The 19,754-nt window shown below is 32.4% G+C and overlaps 1 protein-coding gene across 1 annotated transcript in view; it reads right to left on the reverse strand.

Moving 5' to 3' along the window:
* LOC128168852 (uncharacterized) overlaps positions 1 to 19,754 on the reverse strand; it is a 58,563-nt gene that overhangs the window by 4,560 nt on the left and 34,249 nt on the right. Inside the window, 24 exon segments of the mRNA XM_052835013.1 lie at positions 148 to 259; positions 690 to 706; positions 859 to 952; positions 3,551 to 3,726; positions 3,817 to 3,878; positions 4,021 to 4,127; positions 7,300 to 7,323; positions 7,488 to 7,748; positions 7,854 to 7,877; positions 8,783 to 9,043; positions 9,250 to 9,372; positions 9,686 to 9,934; positions 11,198 to 11,320; positions 11,561 to 11,809; positions 11,966 to 12,223; positions 12,705 to 12,944; positions 13,045 to 13,164; positions 13,459 to 13,593; positions 13,713 to 13,841; positions 16,724 to 16,849; positions 17,058 to 17,315; positions 17,527 to 17,649; positions 17,725 to 17,841; positions 17,976 to 18,104. Of these exon segments, the coding sequence (XP_052690973.1) occupies positions 148 to 259; positions 690 to 706; positions 859 to 952; positions 3,551 to 3,726; positions 3,817 to 3,878; positions 4,021 to 4,127; positions 7,300 to 7,323; positions 7,488 to 7,748; positions 7,854 to 7,877; positions 8,783 to 9,043; positions 9,250 to 9,372; positions 9,686 to 9,934; positions 11,198 to 11,320; positions 11,561 to 11,809; positions 11,966 to 12,223; positions 12,705 to 12,944; positions 13,045 to 13,164; positions 13,459 to 13,593; positions 13,713 to 13,841; positions 16,724 to 16,849; positions 17,058 to 17,315; positions 17,527 to 17,649; positions 17,725 to 17,841; positions 17,976 to 18,104 (3,517 nt within the window).

The raw sequence follows: 19,754 nt of genomic DNA on the forward strand, positions 1-19,754 counted from the left end.
GATTAGTCTTATAATCATTTTATTAATTTAATTAACTAAAATATAATACATTCTTTATAATTTGTAACATTCAGAATTTATACAGTTATATTTATAATCTAGTTTTTCAACGATCTGATCGGAAATAAATCTATACATTATAATCACCTTTTACTTTTTTGCTTAGAACTTCCTTTTTTACAAACATACACTAATGCAAGAACTATAGTTGCCATCGACAATGGGACAGCGATTCCGATGATGATGAAAAGTGTCCAACCTAAAATTATTCAAATATCGGCATTCAGATAGACGCAGTCACAAAATATGACGCATTTAGAATTGTGTTATTTAAAAAAAAAGATAGTTTATATCAGTAATAGCAGTAAATTAATAAAATAAACTTCAAAAGAATATGATTTTGTTGTATTTCATGAGTTTTAATTTTTGAGATAATGTTTTCAGAATCATTAAATTACTCACTTGATTTGTTTTTATCAGTATTTATAGAATAACAGTGTAACATTGTTATCAAACGTTTACTGTAGTCACCTAATTAAAAATTTCAATTTCCAAAAAATTTCACGCAATTTTGCAGTTTTATTATATATACTAGCATACCATCAATAGAAAGAGGAATCCATATTTATATGTTTTATGAATGATATTTTTAAATTCTTTGTTAAATACATAAATATGTATGCACTTACCTTTTGTATTTGAGTTTCTGTGAAGAGATGACAAAATGTAATTTGTGTATAATCAATCTACATGAATATAAATATCTCCATCTTATAGTATATTTCTATTGCCAAAAAATGTGACATATAATGATGAAACATTGGAAATTTTATGTTTAAACATAAACATGGTACATACACACAAGAAGCTACTCCCGATGAATCAACACACGTTTTACCACTCGAACACACGTCAGTGTAAATACGACAAGGGTTGATGGAGGAGTTGAGATCTACAAGTTTTATGAAATTCAGAATTTAGAGAACATTTTCATTTGCGCTTGCATCAAATTCTATGCAATAACATCAATAGGAATAATAATTCATAATGTTTAAATATTGAGTTTCCTTTGTCGAACCACAGGACGAAAAACCATCTTTAAGCAAGTCCTTAAAGGTGGCTTAAAGGTGACTTAAAGGAGCTTAAAGGCTATACAACCTTTAAGCCGCCTTTAAGTCACCTTTAAGCAAGTGCTTATAGGTCCTTAATGTCCAAACTTCTTTAAGCCACCTTTAAGCCACCTTTAAGCATCTTTAAGTGGCATTTACGCTCTCTTTACACCGCCTTTACACTGTCTTTAAGTGGCCTATAAGTCAATATTGATCAAGCTGAACAATAAAAAACATATATTAAATGCAAAAGCCCTTTTATAGAGATGGGAGGGGGTCATCCGAGTGATAATATAATTTCCAAGGAAGGGGGGGGGGGGTGTTCCAGGCGGTTTTAATCGTCGCTCCATTAAACACAGATCGCTATCATCAGCACCGCTCTGATGGACACAGATTGCCGTTATAAAATTCTTTATAATTTTTTGGGGGTTTCAAAATTATTGTAGGGATGAGCGCAGTCTCTGTATCTTAATATGTGCATAAAACTAATTAAAGTATGTTTGTTTCCTATTATAAATTAATCGGTGAAAAAATCTCTCTCTCTCTCTCTCTCTCTCTCTTTTCTCTCTCTCTCTCTCTCTCTCTCTCTCTCTCTCTCTCTCTCTCTTTCTCTCTCTCTCTCTCAGTTCATCCGGTTATTAAACAAAATAAAGATAATGAACCAAAAATGCATGATTTAATTTGTTAATCGGTTTAAGGTTTGTATTTTTTTTTCAATTTTCATTATTTCTAACTCTAGATCTGCTAGATACATGCTAAAGATGAAAAGACTGTCAACTGCCTTTGTTATATCGGGCAGGATATTACCGCTTTGTTTGTCTAGACATAGTTTTGTTCGTTTGTGTATATCTGATTAGAGTCTATTGTTTGTCCAACTTAAGAAAACCCCTGGAACTAACACAGAATATACAAGATATACACAACAGTTGTGTCGTGTGCCCAGGTGCATGTTTGTGTATATCTAATTAAAGTCTATTGTTTGTCCAACTTAAGAAAACCCCTGGAACTAACACAGAATATACAAGATATACACAACAGGTGTGTCGTGTGCCCAGGTGCACGTCAGGGTTTCTAAAGGCGTTGAATCTTAGTATGTATGAGTATACGATAAGTCTAATGAATAAAAGTTAATTTACATTTGTAATTTATTTTCAAAGTATTATCTCCTAGCTCTGGGTTTCAAAGATGTTACGTCTACAAATTAACGATACATATATGAAAGAGTAAAATCTTGAGGCTAATTAATTAATGTACCGGTGATCATAAATAGGGGTTGATTATTTAAATATATGTATAAGGGTAAATATGTAAAATATACCCGGCCTGGCACATCATACAATTGTATGTACAAGTCATTTGCAATTGCCACATGCAGTAGATACGTCACCGGTAATTGGTCATTTTGTTTGTTATAGAATTGATAGTTTATAAATCATGTACATACAATTACATGTAAATATTTAAACATATTGGAACGGCGCCGCGATCATGAAAACCGGGAAATTGCGGGAAATTGAACAAATACCCTAATAGTATCAATGCATTTAATAAAAGAAATGATTTCATTTTCTTTCTTACATTTTTATAGCTATAAATAAGATGAACGTATATCTACTCGGTTTAAATTTATTAACTACATGTAAGAAAGCCTACTACAGTGAACCTAACGGTTTCCATTTAGGTATAATATATTTTTGTTTACTGAAGACCAAGTTCCGTATTTCATTCTAAATACATGCATGCATATAATTTATAAATTAGATATAATTGATTGTTACAAACTGAATGGTTTGTCAAAATCTTTTCAAGTAAACACATTCAATACAGTGATTCAATATCCACTGATGTATAGGATATAAAAACGTTCATATATATGTAAGTTGCCGTGGAGCAGAGGATGTGTGGTGATGCTAGTAAACTAAGGGTCCCGGGTTCAACTCTCGCCGTGGCCGGTTTTTTTTTGTGTTTTTTTTTTCATTTTTCTTTCTAGAACAAAAACCGCTTTCATACCTTTTCTTTCATAAAGTTAATACATTTTGTTGGAAATTAAGCACAATATTGAATTAAATTTTTTTTAATGGCTTAAAGGTGGCTTAAAGGTAGCTTAAAGGTGGCTTAAAGGTGGCTTAAAGAAGTTTGGACATTAAGGACCTATAAGTTGTCCTTAAAGGTGGCTTAAAGGTGGCTTAAAGATAGTCTTTAAGCTGCCTTTAAGCCATCTTTACGCTTTCTTTAAGCCACCTTTAAGCAATACATATAGCTTAAAGGTAGCTTAAAGGTGGCTTAAAGATCGTCTTTAAGCTACCTTTAAACACCTTTAAGCTATCTTTAAGGAGGACTTAAAGATGGTCATTCATCCTGTGAACCTTCATCAGATTATTGTAACCGTCAACTTGACGATATCAATGATAAAAGACACACCACTATTATTCACTACTTACCTACTGAGGTATTTTCTGTGAATAAAAATATTTTTTTGACCTCAGCACTTTGGTTAAACAATACGATTTTTTCATCTTGTCGCAGCAATTTGACCATGCTGTTTGCAGTGTCAACTTTAAGGGTTTCCTCTGTACCATTCGAGTAGATCTCATGATCAACGATCACGCTTCCAAATCTAACATTAAAACAATGAAACAAATTACTTATAAATGTCAAATATTGCATTAAATAGTTTTAGTTATCATTTCAAAGTATCAACACTTACTGCAAAGACAAAAATTCTACTCTAGTGAAACCTTGAACACCTTTTCTGTAAAATGTCTCCAGCTTTGCAAATAAACAAAGAAGAAACCCAAATAAATGCATTCTAATAAAGACAAAGAAAAACAAACCTACATATTACCTAAATTATTAAAAATATAAAAGAAAAATAAATACGATATGTAAATTGCTTTTTCAATATGTTTACCTGTGATGTGATTTCCACTATCCACTTGTCAGTGTTTCTGAGAATATTTTCCTTTGTATAGTTAAAATCGAAGCTTATCTCCAGTTTCACTTTATATTCGTTAATATCTTACAAAAAACATAAATGTATTCATAAAATAAATTTTTCAAGCATAGTTGCATAAACATACAAAAATATTATGCTAAGCTTGTAATCACGAAAAGTTGAACACAACGCTTTAATTTATAGTTACATATGTATAAATCAGCAAATTTTCTTGATTGTTACATATCTATAAATATTTACATTCCGAATATTTTTGGCGTGTAAAATGTGTAGATACTATTCTGCTACTGCAGATATACCAACATAACACAGACAGGGTACTGAAAGGTTAAATTATAAGTTTTCACTATGACATCACAAACGTTGAACGCTGTTAAAGTGCAAGCAATAATCAAAGTTCAAGTTTGTTGCCGTTAATGTGGCTCTTCCATTAAGTTGAACTTATTCTTAGGATAATACAGTAAATTTTAGGTTTAAATCACATTTGGGACAAGGCAAAACGATTTTAACAAGAAGGCTATGGGCCACACCGCTCATCTGAGAAACAATAGATATGATAAATCAGCTTAACAGTCATAATTCAAACTATCAGGACAATGTAACATAATACATGTAGATCCTGTATAAATTAAAGTACAATTTTTTTACCCTATATTCTTATGTTTATAATCAAGTCCCTTTTCCAAAAAGATGATTTTACAGTCATATCACCTGTTGAGCATTGCAGTTTTCAAAAAGATTCTAAACATTTGTTTATATATATGGGATATAAACCTACATCAAACTCTGAACCCCTTGTGAGGCCCAAGGATCGTCCAGGGGCAAAAGTATTAACAATTTGAAAGAATCAGCAATATGTCAAAATATTTGCATATAAGTAAAACCATATATCATAACATTTCATTTTTTGTGAATCAAAATATTTCCCTTAAGTTTGTAAAAATGGAATCCCAATGTGGCCCCACCCTACACCTCAAGATTTTTATTTCAAAGAATTAAATCTACATTATCTGAGGTTGATTTCAGTAAAGGTATAGCCTTTCTAGGCAAGTGATTTTTTAGGAAAAGATATTTTTATTTTTTTTCTATTTTTCTATTTCTTTGTATATTTTATTATGATTTACACAATATATATTCCTATGTAAAAGTTAGAGCCACCATTGTAACTCCACCCTCTACCCCGGGGTCATGATTTTCACAAATTTGTATCTACACTACATTAAAATACTTCCACACAAGTTTCATCTTTTCTGGCTGATTATTTCTGAGAGGAATATTTTTTACTCTATATATTTTGACCCCCCCCCCCCATTGTGGCCCCACCTTACCCCTGGAGACCATGATTTAAACAAACTTGAATCTACACTACACCAGGAAGCTTCTCCACACAAGTTTCAGCTTTCCTGGCTGATTGGTTTCTGAGAAGAAGATTTTTAAAGATTTACTCTATATATGCTATGTAAAACTTTGACTCCTCATTGTGGCCCCAATTTATCCTCAGGGACCATGATTTGAACAAACTTTAATCTACACCCTCTGAGGATGCTTCCACACAAGTTTCAGCTTTTGTGGCCAAATGGTTTCTGAGAAAAAGAGTTTTGAAAAAAATCAACAAATTTTCAATGAATTCTAATGATCTTTCCTTGAAAGAAAGCGTGGCTCTTCATTTTAACAAACTTGAATTCCCTTCACCCAATGATGCTTTGTGCAAAGTTTGGTTGAAATTGGTCGAGTGGTTCTGGAGAAGAAGTCAAAATTGTAAAAAGTTAACAGACAGACGGACAGACGGACGCCGGACAAAAAGTGATCAGAAAAGCTCATTTGAGGTTTCAGCTCAGGTAAGCTAAAATTATAAATATAGCATAAAATCGTTTTTGAAAGAAAAAGTGTCATAACTGCAATGGTGTGTACATGTACAAACAACTTGAATAACGCGCTAAGCCTAGAACTATATGTCGTGATAAATTCAATCATTTTTGATGCATTGATTAAAGTTGAAGTAGTATTTATTTTGTTGAAGCTCACTCCAAATAATTCAGATATACAGATATTAAATACATGATGTATAACATAAATTGCATTTTATTGAACTTCAACCGATCAATGACAACTTTCTACAAGTGTTCATGTGTTTTCAAACATGTACACAAAACTTAAAAATTTATGGCACAAACGAGTAAAATTTTGGACTGATCTGTAATTAACCTTGTTTTGTAACTCACGCAGTCTTTAGAAACATTAATTCTATTACATGTGCCTCAATAGTCATCAGATTATTTTAGTACTGATGTTGGCGCTTTACTTGCCACTGTCTTTCTCTCAAACATGCTAATTTACCTTTGATTGTGAAATGAACGTGCAGATCGAGTTGGAATTTTACAGTTTTGCATTTATATAAACAAACCACACTTCTTTATTTTACGGAGCTATTGACGATGTTTCAGAAATTTTCAGTACAGATTTATTGTTAGCAAGTAAGTGAAGACATATGCCGTAAAACATCTAATGGATTACACGGCGTGTCAACCCGAATTTTCCCGTAGATATGCATTTTGCAGCAAGCTTTTTGTGAGAAAAAACAGTCTATTCAAACTTCAATTCATGCGAATTTCCACATATGGTACATTATGAACGGTAACGTAAAATATATTCGTTCCATAAACAGTTTCTGACAAATTTCTTCACAATAAGCTGAATAACGTTATTCGATGAGTGAAGTGCAATCTGTGACCTTTTAAAATCTATAAGCGCCCATCCCTGCCTTTAGAGAGCCTTTTTTTCACAAACATTATTAACTCATGTACGTAAACATCGCCCTGTTTGTTCTCAAATAACTCTGTGTGTAATTTTTAACTTAAAAGTAGAACTTTATTTTAAGTGTTCTTTCTCTGACATTTGTTACCACGTGTTAGCATCATGTTCTCAAAATGCATTTGATAAATAGGCGGGTCTGTATAAATGCGCCAATCAGAATCTTTGTTCCGAATCGCAATTGAAATACACACCGATTAGAAAGTGTCATCACTCAACACAATGCAATATGGGCCGTAGCGTGTACACCCATGTTGGATTTGCAATTTTAATTAAAAAAAAAAACTAATTGTTTACTTAACGTCTATAAATATCCACACTCAAAAGTCATAGTTGAAATTTCGTTAAGATTTCCAATTTCTGTATTAATTGATATTTTTTGTAAAATGTCCGAGGTATTAAACCTGACATCGTTGTACTCACCTGCAGTTCCTGGAGGTCTAGGAGCTGCAAAACACCAGATAATACGTATACATAAATATATGGTTATAATACATAAAATGCATAATATTGTAAATACAGGTAAATTAATATTTTTCATTTTTACCAAATACAACATTTTAAAATGTACATGTCCGTTAAAAAAATCTTTCTACATATAAACCACTAACCAACACAATTAGAGATATCAGTCCCTCCATGACGACATTCGCAGTGAGCTGAGCCCTTGGTATTTACGCAGACTTGATGGATAGATTCATTGCAAGAAATTAATCCATTTTTGCACTCATCGTTATCTTCTGAGCAATCAGTTCCTATCCACCCTTCTTTGCAATCACATGTTCCAGTCACGTTATGGCAAGAATTGGTGTTGTTCAGTACGCATGCACAATCTTTTGAACAATTGTCTCCATATCGAAAATTCTGGCAGACTATAAACGATTTCAAAACCAATTGATGATTAAAATTTCCTTATACTTTTCAATAATAAGTAAAAGATACTGCGGTATAAACATCAAAATACATTAAGTACTTACTTGAATTTTCAGGTGGTGTAGGAGCTGCGTAAATACACAAAAATCCAATATTATGTAATATAGTATGCATTGTTGTATAAATTCATTTATATATTTATCAAAAATATAAACGATTTTGAAATTCTTGGAGACAATTCTTAAATTTTGCTATATTGATCTTATAAAAGACCAATTTAATTAGTCCTTCCTTGAAATGTATATCTTCACTGGTATTTTCAGGTGACAAGAGCTATTATTATATAATATTTAAGATCTTTTCAGGTTGCTCTGGTGCTGTATTTATTAAATTTGAAGAATAAAGATCATTCATTGTAGACAACTTATTATTGAAATATACACGTGAACACGCTAATATTATGAAATACAACTTTTGTATGATCTTATAATAATAAAAAAAATAAAGTTATTGATCTCATTGCTTAAAATAAATATACGGTCTGGCATGTATTTTGAGATTGCTTAGAAACTGTCAACAGGTAAAGTAAGAGCTCATTTATTATAGGTATATCACAATGGGCAAGGAATAGACTATCAATATCATTAAATGGCATTAACTAAATCATTTGTACTTTCGGGTTGCTCTGGAGCTGTATTCAAGTACAATTAAAGACCATTTATATATTCTATATTGTTATAAAAATCTGTAAGCTATATGAATAATATCTATTTTATCAAACAAGCGAGTTCAAAGGGCTTGATGGTAGTGGCATTTTAAGACTGTTTTAATTTCCTGGTGAAGAAGAGGTTGGTTTACATTGTATGAAATTGTTAAGGTTTTATAGCCAAATAATATTGATTATTTTAATGTTACATATTACATATAGTTAATAAAATATAATTTATCATAGGCAATTTAAGATATACATATACATGATCTTAATTTCAGTGCATATCTACATTCAAAACAACGGGTTATTCATTTAACTTACGGACACAGTTAGAGATATCTGATCCTCCATAACGACATTCGCAGTGAGCCGATCCCTCCGTGTTTACACAGATTTGGAAGATGGGTTCATTGCAAATTATTGACCAACTTTTGCACTCATCAATGTCTTCTGAGCAATTAGTTCCTGTCCACCCTACACTGCACTCACATTCTCCTGTCACGTGGTCACAAAGCTTGGTGTTGTTCAGCACGCATGCACAATTGTTTGAACAATTGACACCGTATTTGAAATTCGGGCACACTATTTATTGTATGAAAATCACACTTTACTGCGTTTTTCATTGGTTTGCATTCAATTATAAAAATTAGTTGACTTACAGACTACCTTGATAAACTAAAAACAACAACATTAATTAAGTAATGGTTAAATGTACAACCATAACTACACTTTAAATTGACAATGATAGAAAGGTAATATTTGTTACCAATATATAATACTATTATCACCTGTGCATATTTTTCCATTTCCTTCAAACCCCGATTTACATGTACACGTATATCCACCGTCTGTATCAGAACATGTTGCATTCAGGGCACAATCAGCTGTTTGTTCCTTGCATTCATCGATATCTGTGTATTGAAAAAAGTGTTAATCAAAATATTCATCCCGAATTCGGTTTAACAATTTTAGTCATTTTTTAATAGCATTAAATCATTAAATACATCAAAGAAAAAAATAATTATGAGGTATACTAGTAAGTAGTATATCTTTTGCATTATCAATCTAATTTCGAAACCTTAATTTTTATGCTTGTAGATCAATTGAAGACTAGGTATCACATTAGAAATGACATTCTTCGATTTGCCATCATTATCCATGAAGATAAATTATTTGTTAGTCAGAGATTAATTGGCCCAATGTGGTTTTAAACAGAACACTCACTGTAACAGTTAGTCAATGTTGTGGTATTTAATGTATATCCGGCAAAGCACGAACAACGAAAGCTTCCAGGAGTATTTGTACAGTTCTGACACCCATCGATACCGGTGTCTACAGTACTGCATTCATCAATGTCTTCACATTTACTGAAGTTAAGCAAATTGTAACCGTCCCGACAACTACATACATAACCACCGTCCGTGTTATTACAGATGTGTTCACAAGGGGAGTATCGAACACATTCATCTATATCTATAAACAATGAAAGAGAAAAATGTCTTTAATTGTGTACATGTACTAAGCTATACTTTCATTGGTGTGTTCCAATTTCCTCTAACTGTAAAATTCATTTGAAAAAAAGTCAAATTGTAGTACGGCGAAATGATTTAAAAAAAAAATAAAACTACTGCTAATACAGAACTTGTAAATTGTTAGGTAATAGTTAGGTAATTGCTTAGGTAAATGAACAGGATTTGGAAATGAAATAAAATGATGTAACCTGAACATGAATAGTAAAAAAATTAATCCTTAGATTTAGAACAAAAAAATTCATTGACAATTTTCCAGATATTCTATAAAACAATTATCTGGATGGTATAATTATAGAATCATTCATTATATACTCGTGTGGGATAGTAACATTTCACCGAGAGGACAAGATTCACGGTCTAGGGCAAGGCTTTGTCGAGTCCTAGATCGTGAATCTTGGCCCCGATGTGGAATTTTACTATCCCAAACGAGTATAATTATAATGAATGATTATTTTTCTCCCATTATTTTACATTAAAAAACAATGTCTGACAACTTTCTGTTATAACGTTCAAAAGAATACTCTTTCCTTCCGCGTTCTTCAAATTGTGCAAGTCAAAATGAGAGCATACGACAGGTTTTTTTTTCGATAAAAACATGGTAAATTGTAATTCATTAAGCAAAACAATAACTTAATCTCAATCCATCATTTTGCATTTCCCTACAGCAGATAACGTTTTCTAAAGCGACATAGTAATACACAATGTAAGACAGAAAAATCTTCCACTGCTGTCTCACACTGGACATACCGATCTCACACCGGTGATATACAAGAAAATATAATTTACATGTAAAATATTCATAAATACAATGATTAAAATACTCCAAACCAACTCCTTTTGACGACGGCTTTATTTTGCAATTAACCGTATATATACCGGATTTAAGAAATAAATTGAATAATTTTCTTTTTGATCGATGTATCAAATAAAACACTGACTGGAAAACTTCATCAATGCGCGTGATGATTATTTTGACTGATATAACATTTGCAATTTTCGGGCACACTCATTGTCGTATAAAAATAACATTTATCCATGACTTATGTTTTTCACTGGTTTATATTCGATCAAAATTAACAGTTGTAATACAGTCTACCTTGATCTAATAAAATCCATAACTGATTAAATGCACAACCATTACAAAATGACAATGATAGAAATGTAATGATTGTTACCATCAATCAATACATAATCATATTAATACCTGTGCACGTTTTTCCATTTCCTTCAAACCCTGGTTTACAGGTACACGTATATCCACCGTCTGTATCAGAACATGTTGCATTCAGGGCACAGTCAGCTGTCTGTTCCTTACATTCATCAATATCTGTGCATGTTAATAATGATATTACTTTTCAAATAGGACTAACATAGTTGAACCGAGTTTTAAATGAATTATTTCTTTACAGAAATGTAATCAGAAGTTTATTAAGGAAAAAATAAGGTACTTGTATATTTTTCACACTATTAATCTAATTTCTGAAATTTAAGGTCTTCATTATCTTTGATCAGAGATTTCAGTGATTTCTGTATTACTTTGTTCAAATGGTTTTGAACAGAAACTCACTGTGGCAGTTGGTCAATGTTGTGGAATTTAAAGCATATCCGGCAGAACAAGAACAGTGAAAGCTTCCAGGGGTATTTGTACAGTTCTGACACCCATCGATACCGGTGTCTATAGTACTGCATTCGTCAATGTCTTCACATTTACTGTAGTTAACCAAATTGTAACCGTCCCGACAACTACACACATAATTACCGTCAGTGTTATTACAGATGTGTTCACAAGGGGAGTATCGAACACATTCATCTATATCTATAAATCAATGAAGGAAGATTGTTTTTTTTATTATGTACATGCATTGTACTCTACTTTTATATCCCGTTTATCGAATTTGTGAAAACAATCACGTTATAAAAAGAAATTTAAATCAACTTAGCTGTGGATTTTAATAAGTATTATGCATTTTACCTTTGCAGCTGCCATTTGTGCTGTTGGTAAATCCTTCTTTGCATCTACATATAAAGGACCCGTAATTGTTGATACATTCCTCTGTGTAGCTATTGCATGGATTGTCTGTACTGTTACATTCATCGATGTCTGTTTCACAGAGTGCGCCGGTCCACCCAGGTTTACAGTAACAACCAGTTATATGGTCACATCTATCAGAACCTTGTCCACAACTGCACTCTTCTTGACAGTTTTCTCCGTAGTAGCCTTCTGGACATTCTATTAAACCACAACATACCAAAATTTGTATGTATATATTTAGTTAAAGAAAAATTTTATGCATAGATTGGAACGAGTTCTGACGGACAGACTGACAGAAAGAGAGACCCAGACAATGGACCACAGAACCTTTTAGTAAAGAGCTTTGCAATACTGTTACAGCGCTAATCTTGGTTACTTAAATGCAAGTTGTTACAAAATCGATACAAAAGCTTAAGTTTCATAGCATTTTTACCCATTTATCTGGAGAGAGCTTCAAGTATATGGGGCCGCAATAGTATTGAACTTAAATGTATTTGATATTAAACAGATTGATAAAAAAAATCAAAGTGACAGAAACAATGACGATTTTTTCTCTCAAGTTATCAAAAGGTGCATAAACAGAATAAAAACAAAATGTGCTGAATGAAGCGTGAATTTTTACATAACTTACAATGATTTATTGCCTTTATAAAGTGTTCTGAATAGAGCATAGACTCACTAGTGCAATTTGAAATTGTGTTGTTGTTTAAAACATATCCTTTAAAGCACGAACAATGAAAGCTTCCTGGGATATTTGTACAGTTCTGACACCCGGTATCTATAGTACTGCATTCATCAATGTCCTCACATTTACTGAAATTAACTAACTTGTAACCGTCCCGACAACCACATACGTAACTACCCTCTGTATTATTACAGTAATGTTCACAATGCGAGTCTTGAAGGCATTCATCTATATCTGTATAAAAAATAAAAGGAAGTTGTTGAAATTTATGATAAATACCTTCAAAAAAAGATAACAGCATTTTAAAATGGATTTAAATACAAATGAATTTTACCTTTGCATGATATTCCATCATTGTCCAATGAGTATCCAGTGGCGCAAGCACACTCAAAGGAGCCTTGAAGGTTTGTGCAATTATGTTGGCAGGTGCTTGATTCATTGCATTCATCAATATCTGTGTTAATTTATAAAATAATAAAATGTTAAAGGTTTACAGACAGAAAGACGAACGGACGGACAGATGACAAAAACATTTAATTTGGTTTATATATCAAAATCTTATTAAAATGAAAAAAATTGAAAATAGTCTTTGCAATTTTTTTTCAATTCGTGACCATGTCCTTTTTTGATTGTAGAGGCAATGGACACTTAAGTTGGTTTTACATTTCCGCTTACAAAGAGACATACACATAAATATTTACACGTGCACGTATACGCGAATAAAGAAACACAGCTTTACAGTACAAACCTTTACAGGTCCTATTGTCAAAATCAAGTTCATATCCTGATGGACAGAAACAATATCCTTTGTAGAAATTTTTGTCATCAAACATACATCCATAGCTGCAGTTTAATGCGGGAAAAAGTGAACATACATCGAGCACTAAATGAAAAAAAAATAACAATCGTGACTATTCTCTGTATGTTCAAATATCTTCAAAAGCGATTTTAGAAAGGCGCAGGCTTTTAACAGGATTATTTCAATAAAATTTTGTTTAATACCTTCTTCGCATGTTTTTCTTTTAACGTCATCCAAAGCATATCCAAATTCACACTCACAGTTAAACCCACCGACGGTGTTAATGCAAATCTGCTGACAGTTAGCGATGCCTTTTTCACATTCATCAACATCTAAAACAGAACATTTTAATTCAAAGAAAACAATATTTTTTATAAATTCATTGCCATAATTTAATTTTAGCCGTGTGATTCCTGTAGACAATTAGCTTAACATCTATACTACTATAATAAAATAATACTATAATAAATAATAGACTCGAATTTTTTGGCTTTAATACCGAAAAATCGGAAGAGTATTGTCCTTTGTTTTATACATTTTAAACATCAGTGGTATTTGAAGATTACCAATTTGTTTTTATTTTCTCTCAATCAAGCTTCGCTAATTAATATTGATAATCAACGAAAATTCCTTTTAAAAATCCGGAAATCATGGATTTTACAATCTTGAGCATGCGCATTACATTCACGCTAAATCACGGGAGGCTCTTTAGTTTATGTTTCCACAATATCACATTTGTATGGATTAACTCAGAAACGATATTACAAATCCATGTACATGTAAATTTTCATTGAATATTTGTCATATTCATCAAAGGAAAAACGGGAGATTACTCTAACTCAATGCATTTAATATGAAAAATCTCGAGATTTCGAATGTCAATATGGTGTGTAAATTCGAAGCAAGTAAAAAAACGTTGGTGAAAAAGTATTGAATTCTTCATTCATATGAATTAAATTTTAGATGAAAGATATTTACAGCCTCAAAATGGTTTGTTATAAATAATTTAATTGTTATTTTCAATGCAGCTTCATTAATTTTCTCCAAAATCGTTTCTGAGCGATTCTGCAATGTTTTGCTACATTACAGGTATATGGGAGGCATTTTAACCGTGGCGATGGCCTGACCATAAACACATTTAGATTATTCTATCTAAGTAGAGTGTAGTGAAATTAAAAGTATGTAAATGTCAACAATACGGTGTGTTGATGTATCTATTTCGTAAATGTCCGATACCATATGCAATGTCAATCTGTGCACGCACGGGGAAAGTCTAGTGAATTTGAAATTTAAAAAAAAATCATATAATAAAAAAAAATAATTTGCTGGTTACCTTTTTATTGATTGAGAGATATGACAGAAAAAGTTTAATTTAATAGATATCATAACGAAGATTCTATAGAAATTGGTACAAATGCATGCGGTATATAGATAGCGTATGTTTATTTATGTTCATGGAGAAATGTGTTATTAAGTCCAGTGATGAGCCCGTCGACGCCGGGTCAGAAATCTAAGTAAAATGCTACAACTGACAACGATGCGTCAGATCATTAGTATGCACTTGATTGCATTTACTTATTAGGAGGAGAATGTTGTAGCGCAGTGTCCGTGCGTATAAAATGGGGGTGCGGGTAACACAGCTCTCCGGTAGTCACCTGGAAGCTGTCTTTCTGTCTCCTCTTTTTATACAGGCTGGGACACGGGCTACTCCCCATGTCGAGGAGGACATATTCCAGTAACTCTCCATATACATGTAACCTCTAGTGGAGTTTTATAAAATAGTACTGGAGTCGTTATGATACAGTGGTGGAATCCGGGTTTCCAACTTGTCCTAGCCACACCACGAAAGAGCCATCAACGACCTAACAAACACGATTGGGCCACAAATGTAAAGCAGCACAGCATCTACTGATCATTACCCAGGACACAAACGACGTCCGGGATGCTCTTTAACACCCGGGACCGATGCAATTCCCTGGACGTAATCAACGCCTACAGCACATCAACGCGGACGGATACAACGCCCCGGATGCACACCAAGTCCCGGACAATAACAATGCACTGGAGAACCTCCCCCATATCAGCTAGGAATATGTAGCAACGGGAACTATATAACACAGCAGGAAGAAACTGTTTTTGTCTACCTTTTTAAAATGTCTTCAATTATCAAATTAGAAAAATTTAAAGGCGATGGTAATCAAGGTATTAAAGCATGGTTACAAATTTTACGCAGTGGGCCAAAGGACTATATATGATAAGGGCCTAAAATGGCCCCCTAAAATCATTATTTTACTATTATTCTTTGTTTTCTTAGTACAGATATGTATATGATGTGTTTACATAATATTCATTTTGATTCAAGTGCCCACAATTTAGAAATATGACATTGTAAAAACAACCTTTTCCCGCCATTTTTGCATTTTTAGCGTAAAACAGCTTGTTTTCAAGCAGTTTTTCCTTCCGAAAACATAGAGCGCTTTCTTGAACAAATAAAATATTTTAATCAGAGATATATCTAGCCAAGACTAATAAGTGACAAAAACTTTTTCCTTGTTCAAGCATGCGCTCTATATTTTCCATTCGTAAATAGATAAGAAAAATGTCAATTTTGGCTGATTTTGATTGAGTTATAGAAATGGCGTCACTTCTGATGTCATATACTGCCAGTGAGTGCAAATAAATCAATATAAATAGATGAAAAATATATTTTATATCAACTCTTCTAAAAAATTAGTTAACATTTTATTGTACCCGAAACACTTAAAAAATGGTGAATTATGGGGGCCAAATTTAACTCTTATCATATATAGTTCTTTCATGATTTACCTGAGTCCAAGGAGGTTAACGTGTTTCAGTTTTATTTAGGGGTCATGCCAAAGTATCGAATGATTCCTTACCGTATGAACATAAAATGAACCCAACTTTACTAACATCTCTTTTTCAGGAAAGATAAGAATATTTTTTGGATTTGCCAATATTACAATTGAAACAAGATAAAAACAGAACCTGTTAAAGATTTTTTAACAAGACTTATTAAAAAAGGAACTATTAAAAATATTCCAGACAATATTTTACTTTCGGTTGCAAAATGTATTTCACATAACATTTCAAAAGACTTACTTTCGATAAAATTATTTCGGCAACCTGTATGAGAAGTCTGATTACTCAATTCTATCAGTTGGAATAAATTAAAATTTTCAAATTTTCTACCCACCTTCACAATGAGAACCATATTTCTGAAATCCTGGTTTGCAATTGCAAGTATAATTTCCATAAAGATTCTGACAGTTGGTATCATCTGCGCATGTATTCAAAGTTATATCTGAACATTCATCAATATCTAAAAGTAAAGGAAATATAGCAGAAAACGATTACAATATGATTTAATATTTATTCAAGAAATCACCGTTCATTATTAAAATCAAATAAATAATATCTAGAATTATACAGAAAGGTTAAAAAATATGCTCCTTTGGTTAAAACGAAAGATCAGAATATAAGTGCATATTTAGAGACGAGCATAGCTTTAATATGAAGTTCAGGCTTACCTTCACAACTATCCCCATTCTTTTGAAAACCTTCTTTACAATTGCACGTGTACGACCCTTCCAGGTTTTGGCACACCTTTTCATTTCCACATATGTATGTATCCTGATTATTTTCACACTCATTGATATCGACTGTACAGTTCTCTCCAGTCCAGCCAAGTTTACACACACACCCAGTGACGGGGTCACATCGTTTCATGCCTTGTCCACAGGTGCATATTTGACTGCAATCCTCCCCGAAATATGGTTCTTCACATTCTGTCCAAAATAGTACAAAAATATATTTCACTTGTACAATCTACAAAAAAGTTAAGAATCGGCCGTCTCAATAGCTTAAAGATTTTTTGAATCCATGTTACTTTTCAAAAGAATGTACCATTGAAAATATATACATGAACCCATGTTTGAATAAGGTATTTTAATAGATAATCCTAGTATATTTTAAATAACAAGAAAAGTGTTACTGTACCTGAACATGAAATTTTATCGTCATTTAATTTGAATCCAGGTCGACAATAACATTGGAATGAACCATTGGTGTTGTAACATCCTTGTAAACACTTCGAGGGTTGTAAATCACATTCATTTACATCTAAAAATGCAAAAATAGTGTATTATTTCAAGCTAAGTATACACACAGTTTAACTGAAAAAGGAGTGCTGCTCACCTAGGCAACCTTGCCCGTCTTCGGCGACATGAAAACCAATCGGACAAAGGCATTTTTTCTCGATTGGATCACAAGTGTACTCACAAAATCTTGGAACGCCGTCGCAAGAGTTTTCGGCTGAATAAAAGTATAATGATTATCAACGGATCCAAAAGAACATTTATATTATGCGTAAAAACAGCTATTCATAATTATGCTCTGAATGATATCAGCAATTTCGAATCATTGACCTCGAAGTAAAACATACAAACCATTTATGGAGCAAGTAGCGGTAGCACTATTTAGGGAAAATCCCGGAAAACACAGGCATTCAAATGATCCAAGTGTGTTATTACAGATTTGCTCGCATCCGGAGGTTTTTTCAAAACATTCGTCAATGTCTGAATCAAAATGAATATAAATATAAAATAATCTTCTATCAAATTAATGATCATGGATCTCCTAGTTGAGATCTAGTTTTATTTTTTTTAATAACCATTAGAAAGAGTTTACCTGCTATAGATTTAAAGCAATATATAAACTTTCGCAGGATAAAACAGACGCAAAGACAAAAAGAGAAAAAATACACTCTGCCACCCAAGGCATGTATTCACTTGAGCTTAAAGCCCCTATCAAATATTTTAGTAATAACACTTATGATATCATATTACTTTGGCTTGAGAGATTATTGTTTATGTATCTCACTTCTCAATAAAGTATAACAGCATATTAAGAAGTATTTTTTTGTCAACTCTTAACTCTGAATGTTTCTGCTTTGTTTGATTTTAAATTGATGAACTAAAACACATAGTTGAATCGAAATTGGTCATTTAACAACAAAATGACGGTAAACTTTATCACATATATACAAATTATATACAACATGTAAATAATATAAAAAACAATGCTTAATACTTGAACATAGTTAAAAGTTTGCCTTTAAAATCAAAGGTGAGGGATAGAAGTTTTTTTTTTGAAATCAGAGAAATCTGTAGACAAAGCACGCCTAAAAATACAAAGAGAAAAGGGTCAGTGATCACTCGGAGTTAGGGCGAATTAAGTAGCACTTTTTGGACATGAAATGCCGTTTTTTGTATTGACAAATGTCGCCAGTATCTTTAACTTAGTCGAAAAATTACTTTAAATATTTCTTTTTTAAATATGCACAACAAACATATTAATATGGTGATTTAGATAAAAAAAAATCTGTATGATGTCTTATTAACGTCATCTGTTTTTGAATTCATCATAAATCTTGAGTAATCTTTTTAATTAACTGTATATTAAATCAAAAGTAACTCTGTTTATTAACTCATGTATGTTTTGCCTTTAAGTTAATCGTATCCACAATGATCCTTAGTTGGAAACTGGGTCCTGTATTGTCCATGCCGGTGTAAAGTAGAATAATGACCCCCGTTGAATAATGACCGGGTGTCATTCTACGCAGAAAAAATGACCTCAGTCATTATTTAATAAGAAAAATGACCTTTTTGCCTGATGAATAGGTGTCATTTTCATAAAAATGAGAACACTCTACATAAAGAAAAATGACCCTTGTAGAATAATGTCCCACTTATAGACAGTATAATTTTTTATTATTTTTGAAATATCTTTCACTGAATTACATACACACTATAATTTTTATTGCAGTTTACAGAAAGTAACAGAAATTTTAATTCACATTCAACGAAAAAATGACAACAAACTATCAACCATCTCAAAAATCAATAAAACGAAATACAAATTCAAAGCAGAGCAACACGGACCTTTGAAAAGATTGAGGAAGGAGGCTGGTGCATAGGAGGAGTGAGCATCCTCCCCGCCGTGTGCTCTTAGTCGGGAAAAAACTGAAAAATCCGTAAACAAGTAGGTGATTAATTATGGTCTAACAATTAGTATGGAAAACGTCAGTCAGCATACGACCCAGTGGAATATTGCATTTGCAGACAAGGTCGTTGTATTGACCATATAGAACATACGAAAAGATGACTTCAAACGAGACTGTTGATATTCCTGTTTTATTAACGTGTTTGTCAGTAGCTTACATCGCT

This window comes from Crassostrea angulata, chromosome 1, assembly GCF_025612915.1.
Source record: "Crassostrea angulata isolate pt1a10 chromosome 1, ASM2561291v2, whole genome shotgun sequence".
Lineage (NCBI taxonomy): Eukaryota > Metazoa > Mollusca > Bivalvia > Ostreida > Ostreidae > Magallana > Magallana angulata.